We start from the raw sequence: 17,634 nt of genomic DNA on the forward strand, positions 1-17,634 counted from the left end.
ACCTTTCATCCATTATATTGCTTAGCCTGTTCATGGTTGATAATTAGCCTTTCTGCTTTATTTGCAAATGTTTCCCAGTTACTACACAACCATATGGCTCTGACTCTGTTCTTTTCTAGTATACGTCTTTCTAACTCTGACTGTTCTTTTCTGGTATACGTCTTTCTAAATACACACCATGTGTTGGTGGACATAAACTGGATTTGTAATGTTATCTATAGTAGTACATTACAGAAACGCAAGAAAAGGACTTCTGTTAATGGTGTGTACAGATTTGTTTTAATTTTGTTTTTTTGTTTTAATTTTGTTTTTAATTGTCATCTAACTTCCGCTTGACGTAAAAGCATAGTATCAACATCGGAAACGTTCAAACTCAAAAGCAAGTTAACTCTGAACATAGCGGCACACTTCAGTGATGGCCTAAATTAGTTATCACCTCGTCTTTGAGAAGTAAAAATTTGTTCTAGAACTGAACTATTGAATATACCCATTACACAACCCCAGACTACCACACATTTTATTTTTCAGTCAGATGGCATCCCAGTAACTTGTAACAATGGAAACTTATGCCATCTGACCTTTCCACCTGTAATGCTTAAGGTGCTGCCGTGCATAACGTCTATGGAACATAATGTCCATTGTGCTGATGTTTTATTGAAAGGTAGCCTAACCTTTGGTGCTTTTCTCCCCCCAAAGTAATGTCTTTTTTGTTTTTGTTTTAATACTTTAAAGGATATTGGTAAGTTACTTCCTTGCTATTTGGTATTAATGACAACGATGATGATGTTTTGCGGAATTAGGTAAGTGCACACATTAAACTAGGGGGAAAGTGACCAAATTCTGCCTGGACCCAATTTAGATGTCTTTGGATGGTTTAATACTGGCCAGAAATTTCTGATTTGGATAAGGGTTGCATATATTGTTTTAAACTGAAAACTTGAACCTACCCTTATGTATTGATGCAAAATGCTTGTACAGACAAAGCTGTTGCTTTAATAATGTTTTCTGCATTTTCGGACGAACTGCCCAGATTCTCACCCACTCAGCTGTCCTTATTTGCTCCATGATGTAAACTAAAATGCACTCAGTTGTCTCCTTTTTATTTATTCATATAGGTTTTTTTGTAATAGCACACTGTTACAGCTACATACGTATGTAAGCATCAACAATTGTCCAAGTTGGGTTAAACGCCTCAATAGAAAACTAAATAAGTCAGGGAGTAGATCTCAAGGGAAACTCGAAGTAACCAACCGGAGAGCAGCCCCTCGTCAGTTGACTCATTAATTAGGCAGGGTTTACGCTTGGTCTGCCTGGATCTTTGAGAGGGGCGGTGCCCCAATGCAAGAGTTACAGTGTAACGACAATTTGAGTTAAATGAATCGTATCAAAACCCAAGCGCACATATTTGGCAGATTTTGGTTTCTACAATTGAATACACATTTGCAGGTTTACACGTAATTAAAAACTTATATAGGACAGTATTTACAGATGTGGCTTGGCATAGCCCGTATCCAGCAGTAACAAGGAGGTCGAAATCCCTATTCCACGGCACATCAAATGCACCGACAGCGTGCTGGGTGAGGTTGAACGAGGAGGAGGTCTGTTGTTGCCACCCATTGGGCAAGTCTTTTCATGTCGTGTGACGATACAGGCAAGGCTTCGTTCCACCCAAGAAACAGTTGAGCTCGGGGAAAAGAGTCAACAGGTCAATTCCGGAAATAAGTTTCGATAATTTTGGATGACACGAGGTGATGCTGGGGGTGGCCGGAATGACGGGCAGGTGAGCGTTAACATAAACATGACAGTTACGATTGCTCGCATTCGCTGCTGCTAATTTAGGAGCTAGCGCTACAGCTAACGTCTTCTTTTTAACAAGACGTGTGGTCTAGTAACGCTTGATTGTACTCACAATTCAATAATTACAGATTTTACAAACAAATGGATAGTAAGGCTAAAGACTGTTTTTGTTCTATTACTTGGGCAAACTTTAGCAAGTTAGCATTTTTATTAGGAATCGCAGCTCTCTACCGTGGAACGCTTCCTTTTGCATTGATCGAATTTGTAGGCACAAGCAGCAGTAAAATAGCAACACATAATTACTCTTATTAATGCGCCCATGCAAAGACGAAGTCTGTACATGTGAGTTGTTGTGTTTGAAGGAGAGGTTACAAACAACTTTAGCCACATCCCAGTGGCTCTCTTTCTTACCAAATTAGGGATGAGTTTGCAGTGAGGTTTCCTCCTCTACAGTGACAAGTGCCGGAAGAAACAAAGTCGAAGTCGATAGATCATATTGGAATTATGGGAGTTACACAACGAATCATCAGCTGTCTGCAGTGTACAAAGGCTAATGCCTGCTTTCTTGTGTCTTCCTACAGCATCGCCAATGCCCTGGCTAGTGCAGCCTGTGAACGATGTAAGAGTGGCTTTGCTCCCACTGAGAAGATTGTCAACAGCAATGGAGAGTTGTACCACGAACAGTGTTTCGTGTGTGCCCAGTGTTTCCAGCAGTTTCCAGCGGGACTCTTTTATGAGGTAGTACTAAGTTTCACGTAATGTAATTAGCAAGCCTGGCTCTCAGCAATAAGATCTGTCCCTCACAAGTCCTTTATGTGTGAATGTGCTTTCTCCAATGGATCTCTTTTGCTTTACAGTTTGAAGGCAGAAAATACTGTGAACATGACTTTCAAATGCTCTTTGCTCCTTGCTGCCGCCAATGTGGTGAGTGTTAGAGAACAATGTTTTCTTTCACGGCCAATACCCATTGTTATTAGTAAAGGAAGCCTATAACCAATATTTGGCGGCAATGTTCATTTGCAGTAAAAAGGAAAATATTGGTGTAAAAATGTTGGATAATAAATACAAAGTCAACACTCAACTTCATTTAAATGCCTTTAAACATGTTTAGTAAACCGCTTTTTAGATTTGCGACATATAAGTTTATTTATTTTTTATGTTCTTAATCTTAGACAGTAGACATCATTGTTTGAAAATTCTAACAAAAAGTGGAGTGAACTCCCAGGCTCAGCAGCATGGCTTATATTTACAAGAGTGTCAGACTCTTATTTTTTATTTTTATTTTTTTTCCCCACAGGCCACATTGTAGTTATGGTTTCCCTCAGAGGACCGTTATGACTGAACTAGGAATGGGCTGGGATCGGGCTGGGTCTTATTTCAAGGTATAGGGTACTCGTGATGGCTGCCGATACCAGCCACCAATACTTGAGGTAAAAAAAACTAAAAATCTGACATGGAGTAAGTCCTCCTCAGTAGTAGTTGGTGCTACACTGCGATCGTTTGACACACTGGTGAATCATCATGTGGGTCAGAAAGATCCTTATTCACAATTATCTGTTGTATTTATTGACATTTTATTAATCAAAAGTACTAGTGGTATTGGTGAGTACTCAAGATTGAATACTTGTACTGATATCTGTCTGAAAAAATGTGGTATTGAACATGCCTACTGTGAACCCATATACAGTGCCGTGAAAAGGTATTGCCTCCCTTCTCAAATTGTTATATTTTTGTATAGTTTCCCCACTTTTTTTAAGATCATCAAACAAATGTAAATATCAGACAAATATAACCCAAGTGAACTTAAAATGGTATTTTTAAATGGTGATTTAATTTATTAAGGGGAAAAAAAACCTATTCAAAGTTACCTGGCCCTGTGTGAAATAGTAATGGCTCCCTAAAACTAATAACTGGTTGGGCCATCCTCAACAGCAGCAACTATAATCACGCATTTTCTATAACTGGGAAGGAGTCTTTCACATCTCTATGGAGATAGTTTGGCCCACTCTTCCTTGCAGAATTGTGTGAATTCAGCAAAAATGGAGTGTTTTCGAGCATAAATGGCCTTTTTAAGGTCATGCCACTGCATTTCAATTGGATTCAAATCTGGATTTAGACTAGGCCACTCCAAAACCTAACACGTAATTCCTCATCAGCAAAACCGTATGAAATGTCTGTCTTAAGCGAATCTATCACTTATGATCTCTTTCAGGTGAGTTCATCATTGGTCGTGTTATTAAGGCCATGAATAACAGTTGGCACCCTGACTGCTTCTGCTGTGACATCTGCCAGGCTGTGCTGGCTGATGTGGGCTTTGTAAAAAATGCTGGAAGGTTTGTGTCCCATCATAATAATACATTTTTGACAGCTTGTATGCCCAATATTTATGTATGAATGGCAAACTGTAGGCTGAGATTTAGGAATACTAACAAATAATGGAGTCACTGCAGTCAAACTAGATCATTATTTCTTCCGTGTTATACATTGACAAACACTAAATGTTCTTCATATTCCAGGCACCTGTGCCGCCCATGCCATAATCGGGAGAAGGCTCGTGGCCTGGGCAAGTACATCTGCCAGAAGTGCCATGCCATCATTGAAGAGCAACCGCTGATGTTTAAGAATGATCCTTACCACCCAGACCACTTCAACTGCAACAATTGTGGGTCAGTACTCTCACTTCACTCCACAAGGACTCTGTGGAAAAGTGTCAGTTCCCATCAATGTCACTTAATAATATTTGCCAACTTGTCTCTACGGTATATGCAGTATTTATAACTAGTAAGTACTGTACTCTACTGTCCACAGGAAGGAGCTGACAGCTGACGCCAGGGAACTGAAAGGCGAACTTTTTTGTTTGCCTTGTCATGACAAGATGGGCGTGCCTATCTGTGGCGCATGCAGGAGACCCATCGAGGGGCGTGTTGTCAATGCCATGGGCAAGCAGTGGCATGTTGAGGTGTGTCAGCAAGGCTAATTTGCTTTTTTTGAGCTAACTTGGTCTTTTAGCATTTACAATCATGCTATTTGTTTGAATTTGATATGCAGCCTAATGATCACACTATAAGTGAGTCTTGAAAATCATTTGAATTAGATGTTCAAAATAAAATAATTCCATTTCAAACTAATACTGAATGTAAGTGAATAGACCTAGGTAAATAGGGTTTGCGCTGCCCGTTCGCCACATTGCCAATGGTTAATTGAAACAGGATGTGGCGAAGCAAATGTTACCCACGTTCGCCACACTGGCAAATCAAAATTGCCTGGGTAAAAACTCAAAACCCCTTCCTAATAAACGTTAACTTGAGCGCGCTCATTCTGCTCTTTATGAACGGTGTTAATGGTTTAATTCCCCCCCCATTTCATAAAATGCTTCAATCCACTGTTCAGCCGCTGCTGGCTAGAAGCAGAGCGCTCCAAGCTGTGGGGAGCAGCACATCGGGGAAGACCAGACCCGATGCCGGTTGGCGTCAAATTGAAGCATGCAAATGTATTACCGCGACGTACAGTGGGTACGGAAAGTATTCAGACCCCTTAAATGTTTCACTCTTTTGTATATTGCAGCCATTTTCTAAAACCATTTAAGTTAATTTGTTTCCACATTAATGTACACACAGCACCCCATATTGACAGAAAAAAAAATGGAAATTGTTTAAATTTTTGCAGATTTATTAAAAAAGAAAAACTGAAATATCACACAGCCATAAGTAGACCCTTTGCTCAGTATAGTAGTAGAAGCACCCTTTTGAGCTAATACAGCCATGAGTCTTTTTGGGAATGCAGCCATGAGTCTTTTTGGGAATGATTTTTTTCAGTTTCAGTTCAGTTTTTCACACCTGGATTTGGGGATCATCTGCCATTCCTCCTTGCAGATCCTCTCCAGTTCTGTCGGGTTGGATGGTGAACGTTGGTGGACAGCCATTTTCAGGTCTTTCCATAGATGCTCAATTGGGTTGAAGTCAGGGCTCTGGTTGGGCCATTCAAAAACAGTCATGGAGTTGTTCTGAAGCCACTCCTTCGGTATTTTAGCTGTGTGCTTACGGTCATTGTCTTTTTGAAGGTGAACCTTCAGCCCAGTTTGAGGTTCTGAGCACTCTTGAGCAGGTTTTCGTCCAGGATATCCCTGTACTTGGCCGCATTCATCTTTTCTTCAATTGTAACCAGTCTCCCTGTCCCTGCAGTTGAAAAACACACCCACAGCATGATGCTGCCACCACCATGCTTCACTGTTGGGACTGTATTGGACGGGTGATGAGGAGTTCCTGGTTTTCGCCACACATGCCACTTAGAACAAGGCCAACAATTTCTATCTTGGTCTCATCAGACCAGATAATCTTATTTCTCACCATCTTGGAGTTCTTCAGGTGTTTTTTATCGCAAACTCAATGTGGGCTTTCATGTGTCTTGCACTGAGGAGAGGCTTCCGTCGGGCCGTTCTGCCATAAAGCCCCGACTGGTGGAGGGCTGCAGTGATGGTTGACTTTCTAGAACTTTCTCCCATCTCCCGACTGAATTTCCAGAGCTCAGCCACAGTGATCTTTAGGTTTTGAATGGGCGGTCCTGTATCATGCAAATGAGTCTCTGCCTATAACACCCTTCCACCCATCCCATGCCAACCCCATACAGAGGGGCAAATGCTACCCGACTCACCAAGGCTCTTCTCCCCCCGTTTCTCAGTTTGGTCAGACGGCCAGCTCTAGGAAGGGTTCTGGTTGTCCCAAACGGCTTCCATTAAGGGATTATGGAGGCCACTATGCTCTTCGGAACTTTACGTGCAGCAGAAATGTTTTTGTAGCCTTGCCACAATTCTGTCTCTGAGCTCTTCAGGCAGTTCCTTTGACCTCATGATTCTCATTTGCTGTGACATGCACTGTGAGCTGTAAGGTCTTATATAGACAGGGGTGTGGCTTTCCTAATAAAGTCCTATCAGTATTATCAAACACAGCTGGACTCCAATGAAGGTGTAGAACCATTTTAAGGATGATCAGAAGAAATGGACAGCACCCGAGTTAAATATATGAGTGTCACATCAAAGGGTCTGAATACTTATGGCTGTGTGATATTTCACTTTTTCTTTTTTAATAAATCTGCAAAAACGTCAAGTTTTTTTGCTGTCAATATGGGGTGCTGTGTGTACATTAATGAGGAAAAAAATTTACTAAAATGATTTTAACAAATGTCTGCAATATAACAGAGTGAAAAATATAAGGGGATCTGAAAACTTTTCGTACCCACTTTACGTTTCAAGTGTCAATAATCAATGTGTTCTGCAATTCACATTAGTTCTCAAAGCTGGCTCGAAGCAGGGCGTTGGTAGCTAGTCATTTGTGGGCCCGTGCCAAACATAGTCATAGAGTCAGCGCTACTCCTGATTGATGTTGTGGTAGTTTTAATTGGGTTGACACCAATAAAGCTTATTGGGTTAGTTCCCAGTGACGAGGACTGGCTAAGTGTGGCTTAAGATTTTGCCACATAAACACACGTGATGTTGTCGCTAACTATACACAAGTGTGGCGCGCTGATTTTTATACTGTTTAGTCATGTTGGTTAAGAGGTTTCATGACCCAGTGCCAACCCTGAATAAGTTTCTTTGGACTCTAGAGTATACTTTAGAGAAGCAACAAATAACACAAGATCACTTATAATTAGGGTTGTCCCAATCCGATCACATGATCGAAAATCAGGGTCGATCACATGCTCAAAAATTAGGGTCGATGAGTCGAGAGAACCTCAAGACAGGTTAGCAATAGTGACACATTCAAACTACTTCAAATAGAAGTTTATTAAGTGGGAATTATTTTGTGACAAGCAAGCTTGTGGTCATCACTCAATAGTGTATTTTTTAGATGAGTGGAGTCACACATTTGACGTATCCCACCAACTCTAAATTTATTGTCTACCATGCGCTCAGAGCAATCCCCCATACGATGGTAAAGCTTATATGCCATTCCGAATTGGTGCTAGTTGCGTCCCCAGGAAATAAAATATAAATGTACCATACAATTACATCAAAATATTCTTAAGCATCTCACACGCTGATATGTAATATGCTTTTAGTGTTAACATTCTATTAGCATAAATGTCATGTAGCTATATTTGATGTATTTATTATTTTAAAATCCCACTCCTGTTTTTGTATTATTATTATTTATTATAATTAAGTTGCTTAAGTTCGGCCAATACACTTTTGAGTAGTTCAGTATGTGTACTGTATCATCAACTTTAGAGCTAAGAAAAAAGAGAGCTAAAACTTTAAGTGTGCGTGTTTGTGAATGGCCCATATAATACATATATATGTTCTTCATATATATTTGTGCATGCATACTATATATCTATGTGTAACTATACATATGTACATATATTAACTTGAGAAAATTTGGATGCACACTTTAAAAAAAAAAAAAAAAAAAAAGTTTTTCTTTTTATTAAATGCATTGTCAAGGTATCGGATCTGGACTCTGTATCGACAGATCATTAAAATCAAAGACTGGTATTCAGGTGCAAATTGTGATCGGGACATCCTTATTTGTAATGTAAAGTATATTTAGTACTGTTACTCATTCCCAGCCTGTTTAGAACAAAATATTGCAAATGGCCTGTAAGGACTTTTATAGCTGCTGTTCGTCTTTTAAAAAATTACGAATGCGAATGAAGACTATCACACATCCGACAATCAAACATCTTCCAAAACACAGGAGGCAGACGTGAAACAGATCATCATCAAAAGAATGTGGATCATACTTTCAGGTCACATAAGTTTATGAAACTTGAATATTATTCATTTAATATATTTTATATTTGATCTTTCCCTTATTGACTGGCACCAGTTGGTTTACGGACATGCGTTTAGCAAAGATATTTTTGTGGTTGCAGCATTTTGTGTGTGCCAAGTGTGAGAAGCCATTCCTTGGTCATCGCCATTATGAGAGGAAGGGGTTGGCTTACTGTGAAACGCATTATAACCAGGTATGAAGAAAAGATATAACTAAAATGCTTGTGTTCCTCCAAAAATTAACACTACTTATGTGGCCTCTTTGCTCAAATAGCTAACTTTTGTGCTTTTATTTTTAAGCTGTTCGGCGATGTGTGTTACCACTGCAACCGTGTGATTGAGGGTGATGGTAAGTATTGATATCCAGTCATCTATTTTAAGTACCGCTTATCCTTACTAAGGTTGTGGGCGTCCTGGAGCCTAACCCAGCTTACTCTTGGCGAGGTGGGGTACACCCTGAACTGGTCGCCAGCCAATCACAGGGCACATACAAACAAATAGCCACTCACATTCACATCTACGGGCAAATTAGAGTTTTCAATTAACCTATCATGCATGTTTTTGTGATGTGGGAGGAAACCGGAGTACCTGGAGAAAACCCACGAAGGCACGGGGAGAACATGCAGACTCCACACAGACGAGGCCTGATTTGAACCCGGGTCCTCAGAACTGTGAGGTGGATGTGCTAACCAGTCACCCACCGTCCCGCCAGTATTTATATAGAAATCTTTTAAAAAGTTTATAAAAAAAAAAAATAATAAAAAAATACAAGGCCATTGAAATATCAGTAATCATAGCATTTGTGATCTTACAGTACCGTAGCATATGAACATTCTGGCCACAATATTATGGAAGAAGAAGAATCACCTTTTATTGTCATGAACATGCATGCACATGAAATTTGTTCTCTGCATATAACCCATCACAGTGAACACATACACATGTTAGTGGAACACACTGGAGCAGGGGGCAGCTGAAGCGCCCAGGGAGCATTTCGGGGTATTAGTGTCTTGCTCAAGGACACCACAGCCGTGAGTCCGGGGGATGGTGGCAGATGGTCCAGTTGGGGTCTTGAACCTGGGTCCCCCACGGTGGCAGGCGATGATCTTCACCATTGGGCCACGGCTGGGCACCTGTACAGTAAAATGAGACCCAATATATTAGTGGTCCCCAAACTTTTTTGCACCATGTACCAGTTTCACGTGAAGACTAGTTTGATTGCACTGGCAGGGAAACAAACAAATGATTAAATATACAACTCACCATTAAGCTGACTGTAGTTGTTGTAATTAGTGGGAGCCCTGTGCATGTTTTTCTGTTTAACAAGCTAGCCAGTCTCATCTTGTGTTCCACAGTAGGAATGTTGTAATCACAGCCAGGATCCCAAAAAATCAAGCATTTTCTCTTTTTCAACATTTTTATTTCATGTGCGCTTTTATTGTTTTTGAGGATACACTTGCATACTTTGCAAGTACAACCATTCTAATTATTGTTAAAATATTTCCCCATGCTTGCAGCATATTACTGCTGTGTGCCGTACTGTGACAAGTGTTACGACACAGTGTTATAATGTGACAGGTGTCATGATGTTGGTGCATCCTCCTCGTCCTGCCGCGGGGCAGTGAGACTGAGATTCCCCGTCTTCTGCCAGAGACGTCTTCTCATGTCCTCTCTGCGCTCAGCCCTGTGGAACATCCGGAGCTGAGCTTGCGATTGAGGTGGCCGCCTTGCAAGTTGCGGCGCGGGCTGTCAGGCAACCACTGAGTTTCTGAACTCAGAAAGGAATAAATCACTTCATGAAGTGATTCCATTCAGTTCATACACAGAAAAGATTAGTTTATTTGAACAAATCGTTCGCGAACAACAACACTACTTGAGCCTCATGTCCCGCTCCGCTCCCTGACAAAAACAGTGTGGCAAATTGCTATTTCATCTGCTTCGTTTGGCTAAAACACTCCTGATTAGATGTGATTTGTTTCTGAAGTGCTGTGTTCACTTCCTTATGCTTATTTGAAGGTAAAGCAAATTAGAGATGCTATTTTGAGCAGCACAAACGGCCTCAATAGGCAAACATTAGACCAGTGGTTACATGTATTTGGACTTATTCAGATTGGTTGTTAATTTATTTCTGCTCCCCCTTAGTGGTGTCTGCTCTCAACAAGGCCTGGTGTGTCAGCTGTTTCTCCTGCTCCACCTGCAATACAAAGCTCACCCTCAAGTAAGTGATTGTACTTACAACCAACTTGAACAACCAACTTGACTAGCAGCCTACTAACCATCAGAATACTATCTTCTACTGTTCACGATTGCGGTTTTCTCACTTTTCCTTTCTCACTCTACATGCATCATGTGCGGTGCCTTTGTAACACAGAATTAAGTTAGTTGAAATTGACCTGAAGCCAGTGTGCAAGCATTGCTTTGATTATATACCTGAGGAGCTGAAACGCCGCCTTGCCCATCGTGAGCGCGACGCCAAAGAGCGCAAGTAAAATCCTGCTGGCTACTTGATACTGCTCTTGTATCATCATTAGATTTTACAGTACCTCATGATTCTGCCTGTGAGTATGTGAGTACTGTATATGCATGAACATTACTTTATTGATGCTCATTTCTGGCATCCCCCTTTAAAGGTTTTGTGCTGTTCGACTGACCGACTGTAATTCTCAATAAATATCCATCAGAATACAAAAAAACCCCACAGTAGCAGCTTAAAAAGTCCACTGTGACACAGTAAAAGTGTTTTGGCATAAAAGTGATAAAGATCTTCGTTTCTGCTTGACTTAACAGTCGAACAAGACAAGAACAAAAAAGTAGCTACATTGGTAGAAAAGCAAAAACATACTCTGTTTTACTTTTGAATGTGCATGAGGTGCATTTATGCCAATATAACGGGACATCTTAAACGTAGATTGAAAGAAAACCCACAATTAATTAAACTTAACACCACCAATAATCCACCAGATGATGCCAAAGAAATACTACAATTGGTTTGGCTTTATCATAAAAAATGGAAATTCATGAATGTGGAACCGCAAATATGCGGGGGTTCACTGCATTTGGACTACACGCACCGGCCAAAACATTAGGTACACGTTCACATTCAAAATAAATCCAAGACAAGACCTTGATCAACCCTTTGCATGATTATTATTGTGGTTGTAGTTTGAAGTGGTGTAGAATGGCATTGTACAATACTAAGAGGTTTTCCTCAAACTGTATTTTGGTTGCCTTACTGAGCAACGTGACAAGTGCAACCTATTTGACACACACCTCGGAAAAATACTTAATACTGCTCTTGTTACATCATGAGATTTTACAGTACCTCGTCATTTTGTCTGCGAGTATATGTGTATATGCATGAACAGCCTTTAGTTTATTATGCTCATAAGAAAATTTGGTAATTTTAAAAGATATACAGTCCCCTCTTAAAATATTGGAACGGCAAGGTCATTTCCTTTGTTTTTGTTGTATACTGAAGACATTTGGGTTTCAGATCAAAAGATGAATATGAGACAAAAGTTCAGAATTCCAGCTTTTATTTCATGCTATTTACATCAAGATGTGTGAAACAACTTGGGACAGAGCACCTTTAGTTTGAAGCCACACACTTTTTAACTGAGCAAAAGTATAGGAATATACATTATTAAATTAATGTAAAGTGAATAACATTTAATATTTGGTAGCATAACCCTTACTAGCAATAACTTCATCAAGCCTGCGACCCATTGACTTAAACAGTCTGTTCCATTCTTCATTTTAAATGCTTTTCCAGGCCTTCACTGGAGCCTCTTTAAGTTATTTTTTGTTTCAAGAGATTTCTCCTCTTCAGGAGGTAAAATGCATGCTCTCTTGGGCTAAGGTCCAGTGATTCACTTGTCCAATCTAAGACCTTCCAATTTTCCCCCCTGATATAAGTCCTTTGTTGTGTTGGCAGTGTGTTTTGGGTCATTGTCTTGATGATTATGAAGCTTCTCCCAATTAGTTTTCATGCATTGTTTTCGATATATTTCCAGACAAAAGGGTTTTGTAGACTTCAGAATTCATTCTGCTGCTATCATCATCAATAAAGACTGGTGAGCCCATTCCAGAAGCAGCCATGCAAGCCCAAGCCATGACATTACCCTTTATTTATTTATTTATTTATTTATTATTATTATTATTTTTTTTTTTTACATTTTTCTCCGTACTTTGGCCTTTGCATCACTTTGGTAGAGGTTAATCTTGGTCTCATCAGTCCATAAAACCTTGTCCCAATTTTTTTGTGGCTCATCTCGGTACTTCTTTGCAAAATCCAATCTGACCTTCAGATTGTTTTTGCTGATGAGTGTCTTGAATCAGAATAATCTTTATTTGCCAAGTATGTCCAAAAAACACACAAGGAATTTGTCTCCGGTAATTGGAGCCGCTCTAGTACGACAGTAGACAGTCAATTGACAGAACACTTTTGAGACATAAAGACATTGACAAAAACAGTCACTGAGCAATAAAGGGTTGCTAGTTATCTGGTAATGCCGGTACAAATTTAATTTTATTTTTTTGACAATTGTGCAAAAAGATGAACTTGAAAACTGTGTGTGTTCAAACAAAAGGTGCTCTGTCCTGAGTTGTTTAACACATCCATCCATCCATTTTCTGAGCCGCTTCTCCTCACTAGGGTCGCAGGCGTGCTGGATCCTATCCCAGCTATCATCGGGCAGAAGGCGGGGTACACCCTGAACTGGTTGCCAGCCAATCGCAGGGCACATACAACAAACAACCATTCGCACTCACATTCACACCTACGAGTCAATTTAGAGTCATCAATTCATGTGTGTTTTTGGGATGTGGGAGGAAACCGGAGTGCCCGGAGAAAACCCACGCAGGCACGGGGAGAACATGCAAACTCCACAGAGGCGGGGTCGGGGATTGAACCCCGCTCCTCAGAACTGTGAGGCCGACGCTCTAACCAGTCGTCCACCATGCCGCTTGTTGAACACATCTAGATGTAAATACCATGAAATAAAAGCTAGAATTTTGAACTTTTGTCTCATATTCATCTTTTGATCTGAAACCCAAATGTCTTCATATATAACAAAATCAAAGGAATTGACCTTGCCGTTCCAATACATGTGGACGGGTCTGTATGCCATCAAACCAAACCAATCCAATCCACTTTATTTATATAGCACAATTTAAACAAGCATGAGGTGCCCAAAGTGTTGTACAATGCCATAAAAACACAGCAAAAAATACAAAATAAGGATAAAAATAAAATAAAATGAGGTAAAAACTACATAAAATGAAGTAGATAACATCTAATTAAATAAAACGCACTGCCCACATAACACATATACATCACATCAGACATGCTAACTGGTGTTAAAAGCCAGGGTAAAAAGATGGGTTATAAGAAAGAATTTAAGATGAGACAAAGATGAGGCTTGTCTGATGTGGAGTGGCAAAATATTCCACAGTTTTGGAGCCGCAACAGCAAACGCTCTTATTCAGCCAATTCTTGTGTGAAAGACAGAGTGATCGCTTTGAAATGCACCCTCATTTCTGTTATGATTTTAAAGTGAGAGATATTTTCACCATTTGGTAGATTTTTTTTGCATGTATTCACAAAATGATTTATTGCGGTTGTCCAAGTGTCAAGTCAAACTGTCAGTCAGTTTTGAAGACTAAACATTTGTGGATCCTCCAGCATAATCTCAGTCTGCTGTGTGGGAGCAGAAAGAGGGAACTGTATATTGTGTATAGCTATAAAGCAATGACAATGACAGGAAATAATGTTGGCTTTACCAACAACTACTCTATATGCAGTGCTTAGACTGATGAAGCATTTTAGAATCCCGGATGATGGGTTGGTGCAAGGAGGAGGAGAGTCTGGTAGGGAAGAGCAACTACTCCTTTATGCAGTTTTACACAACAGCATTATGCAAATTGAGACCAGACACGATCAATAAATAAAGCATACAGGAGGCAGATAATGGTGAAATATGTATGCTGTCGTAAAGGAGGCGAGGTTTTACCATGTTTTGGTGTTTGAGTGGTGCTTTGATATCATGGAATATATCTGTTGACCTACCCGTAATCTGGACAAGTTTATCTTTTTTTTGTCTACCTAAAACAGGCAAATAACACAGTGAATGACTGGTTAGTTCATCTGCCTCACAGTTCTAAGGACCCGGGATCAAATCTGGCTTCGCCTGTGAGAAATGTTCTCCCCGTGCCTTCGTGGGTTTTCTCCGGGTACTCCGGTTTCTTCCCACATCCCAAAAACATGCACGGTAGGTTAATTGAAGACTCTAAATTGCCCGTAGGTGTGAATGTGAATGCCAACGGTTGTTAAATGTGCCCTGCGATTGGCTGGCGCCAAGTTCAGGGTGTACCCCGCCTCTCGCCCAGAGACAGCTGGATAGCTCCTACTACTACTACTACTACTAATGAGCAAATCTTTACCCCAAGTGATCTTGAGCCATTAACCATTCCTTTCCTATAAAGCAATTCTGGTATATCAGTAAAATGAATATGTATGGAGTCTAAACATGCGTTTCCTCCTTTGTTTTTCTTTTTTTATTTGCAGGAACAGGTTTGTTGAGTTTGATATGAAGCCTGTTTGTAAAAAGTGCTATGAGAAGTTTCCTCTTGAGCTGAAGAAAAGGCTGAAGAAGCTGGCTGAGTCTTTAGGACGCAAGTAGGCTGAAGGTGGTCTAACAACAATTAAAGAACTCATTACTGTGGTTTTGTTAATGGTGCATTTTAATTTTGGAAGTTAACTCTTTAAAAAATAGTCTGGTGAAAAAGTATTGGGCCCCTTCCCGAATTCTTATATTTTTGCATCGTTTCGTCACTTTGTTTAAGATCAGCAAACAAATGTAGATATCAGACAAATATAACCAAAGTGAACTTAAAATGCAGTTTTTAAATGATTTCATTTATTAAGGAAAAAAAAACGTTACCTGGCCATGTGTGAAAAAGTAATGACCCCCTAAAACCTAATAACTGGGTGGGCCATCCTCAGCAGGAACAACTGAAATTAAGCATTTTTCATAACTGGCAATGAGTCTTTCACAACTCTGTGGAGATATTTTAGCCAATGTTTCCTTGCAGAATTCTTTGAATTTGGCAAAAATGGTGGGGTTTCCAGCACGAACAGCCTTTTTAAGGTCATGCCACTGCATTTCAATCAGATTCAAGTTTGGACTTTGACTAGGCCACTCCAAAACGTTCATTTTGTGTTTTTTAAGCCATTCAGAAGTTGACTTGCTGGTGTGTTTTGGATCGTTATCCTGCTGCAGAACCCAAGTGCGGTTGAGGTTCAAGAGGCGTGAGGTCACAAACTGATGGCTGAACATACTCCTCTAGGATTTTCTGTTAACGAGCAGAATTAATGGTTCCATCAATCACAGTTTCCAGGTCCTGAAGGAGCAAATCAGCCCAAGACCATCACACTACCACGACCATGTATGAGGTTCTACATTTACGCCAGATGTAACGAGACACACACCTTCCAAAAGCTCAACTTTCATCTCGTCAACCCATATAATATTCTCCCAAAAGTCTGGGGAATCATTCAGATGTTTTGTTGTTGTTGTTTTTTTCTTCCCCCAAAAAGTAAGACGAGCCTTTATGTTCTTTTTGTCAGCAATGGTTTTCGCCTTGTAACTCTTCCATGGATGCAATTTTTGCCCAGTCTCTTCCTTTTTGTTGTGTCATGAACACTGCCCTTAACTGAGGCAAGGTAGTCCTGCAGTTCTTTAGAAGTTGTCCTGAGTTGCTTTGTGGCCTCCTGGATGAGTCATTGCTATTTTCTTGGGGTAATCTTTGTCGTCCGTCCACTCCTGGGAAGATTCACCACTGTTCCATGTTTCCATGTTCAATGTGAGGATAATCAGAATCATTTTTATTTTGCCAAGTATGTCCAAAAAAACATACAAGGAATTTGTCTCCGGTAGTTGGAGCCGCTCTAGTACGACAACAGACAGTCAATTGACAGAGAACACTTCGGGAGACATAAAGACATTGACAAAAAAAAAAAAAAAAACAGTCACTGAGCAATAAAGGGTTGCTAGTTGTCTGGTAATGCCGGTAAATTATTATTTTTTTTTTTTTGACAATTGTGCAAAAGATGCAGAGTCCTCTCGCACTGAGAGCAGTTCGAATAACTAATATTGCAATAGTCCAGTCAATTGAGAGAGAACACTTATGGGACATAAAGACATTTAGAAAAACAGTCACTGAGCAATAAAGGGTTACTAGTTATCTGGTAATGCAGGTCAAATTTTTATAATTAATAAAAAAAAATGTTTTTTGGACAATTGTGCAAAAAGATGCAGAGTCCTATCGCACTTAGAGCAGTTTGAATTACTAATATAGCAATAGTCCAGTGCAAAGACGAGTGTGCAAAGGGCGCCGAGACTTCAAGGAGTGTATGCAGTTTAAAGTGACGAGTAGCGTGATAATCTGATGGCAAGAGGGAGGAAGCTGTTGGAATGTCTGCTAGTTCTAGTTTGTATTGATTGTTCGTGCCTACCTGAGGGAAGGAGCTGAAAGAGCTGGTGACCAGGATGTGGAGGGTCTGCAATAGCTTTTGTAACTCTTTCCAGACTAATAGATGTCAATTACTTTACTTCTGGACTGTTCTAGAACTTCTTTGTATCGTGTCATTTTGTTGCAGATTTTTTAGATCTTTTGTCTGACTTGAATTTGTTGGGACAGAGTCTGTCTCAGTGATTTCTTGATTGAACAGGTCTGGAGGTAATCAGGCATGGGTGTGATCAGTGAAAACCCGCCAAAAATTGTGATTAGCCCAAATTCATTCATGATTTAACAAGGGGGGTGATTAGTTTTTCACAGAGGACCAGGTAACTGAATTCCTCCCACCCCCTCTTTATTTAATGAAATCCCAATTTAAAAAGCATTTTAAGTTCACTTGGGTTATATTTGTCTGATATTTTATTTGATGATCTCAAACAAAGTGGGGAAACTATTAAAAAAAATAAGAATTTGAGAAGGGGGCCAATTATTTTCCACGGCACTGTACATACGTATGAAAAATAAATTCCCAAAGTGACCTTACCTGT

General features: G+C 40.0%; 1 protein-coding gene across 5 annotated transcripts in view; it reads left to right on the forward strand.

Moving 5' to 3' along the window:
• Nucleotides 1-1,563: 1,563 nt before the first annotated feature.
• The window catches only part of LOC133399089 (LIM and senescent cell antigen-like-containing domain protein 1), a 32,277-nt gene continuing 16,206 nt past the window's right edge, over nt 1,564-17,634 (forward strand). Inside the window, exons 1-10 of one of the 5 annotated variants that reach the window (XR_009768162.1) lie at nt 1,564-1,780; nt 2,379-2,535; nt 2,655-2,721; nt 4,010-4,130; nt 4,314-4,463; nt 4,606-4,756; nt 8,671-8,763; nt 8,870-8,918; nt 10,148-10,787; nt 15,135-15,158. Coding sequence is in view for 3 of the 5 variants with exons in the window: in XM_061670201.1 (XP_061526185.1) it covers nt 1,752-1,780; nt 2,379-2,535; nt 2,655-2,721; nt 4,010-4,130; nt 4,314-4,463; nt 4,606-4,756; nt 8,671-8,763; nt 8,870-8,918; nt 10,712-10,787; nt 10,941-11,058 (1,011 nt within the window). In the remaining 2 variants the exon portion in view is untranslated. Of the gene's footprint in view, nt 1,781-2,378; nt 2,536-2,654; nt 2,722-4,009; nt 4,131-4,313; nt 4,464-4,605; nt 4,757-8,670; nt 8,764-8,869; nt 8,919-10,147; nt 10,789-10,940; nt 12,689-15,134; nt 16,603-17,634 lie in introns of those variants that run through there. The other 4 variants (XR_009768163.1, XM_061670199.1, XM_061670201.1 and 1 more) reach the window with 4 other exon arrangements.

The sequence above is a fragment of the Phycodurus eques genome, chromosome 2, assembly GCF_024500275.1.
Source record: "Phycodurus eques isolate BA_2022a chromosome 2, UOR_Pequ_1.1, whole genome shotgun sequence".
Classification (NCBI taxonomy): domain Eukaryota; kingdom Metazoa; phylum Chordata; class Actinopteri; order Syngnathiformes; family Syngnathidae; genus Phycodurus; species Phycodurus eques.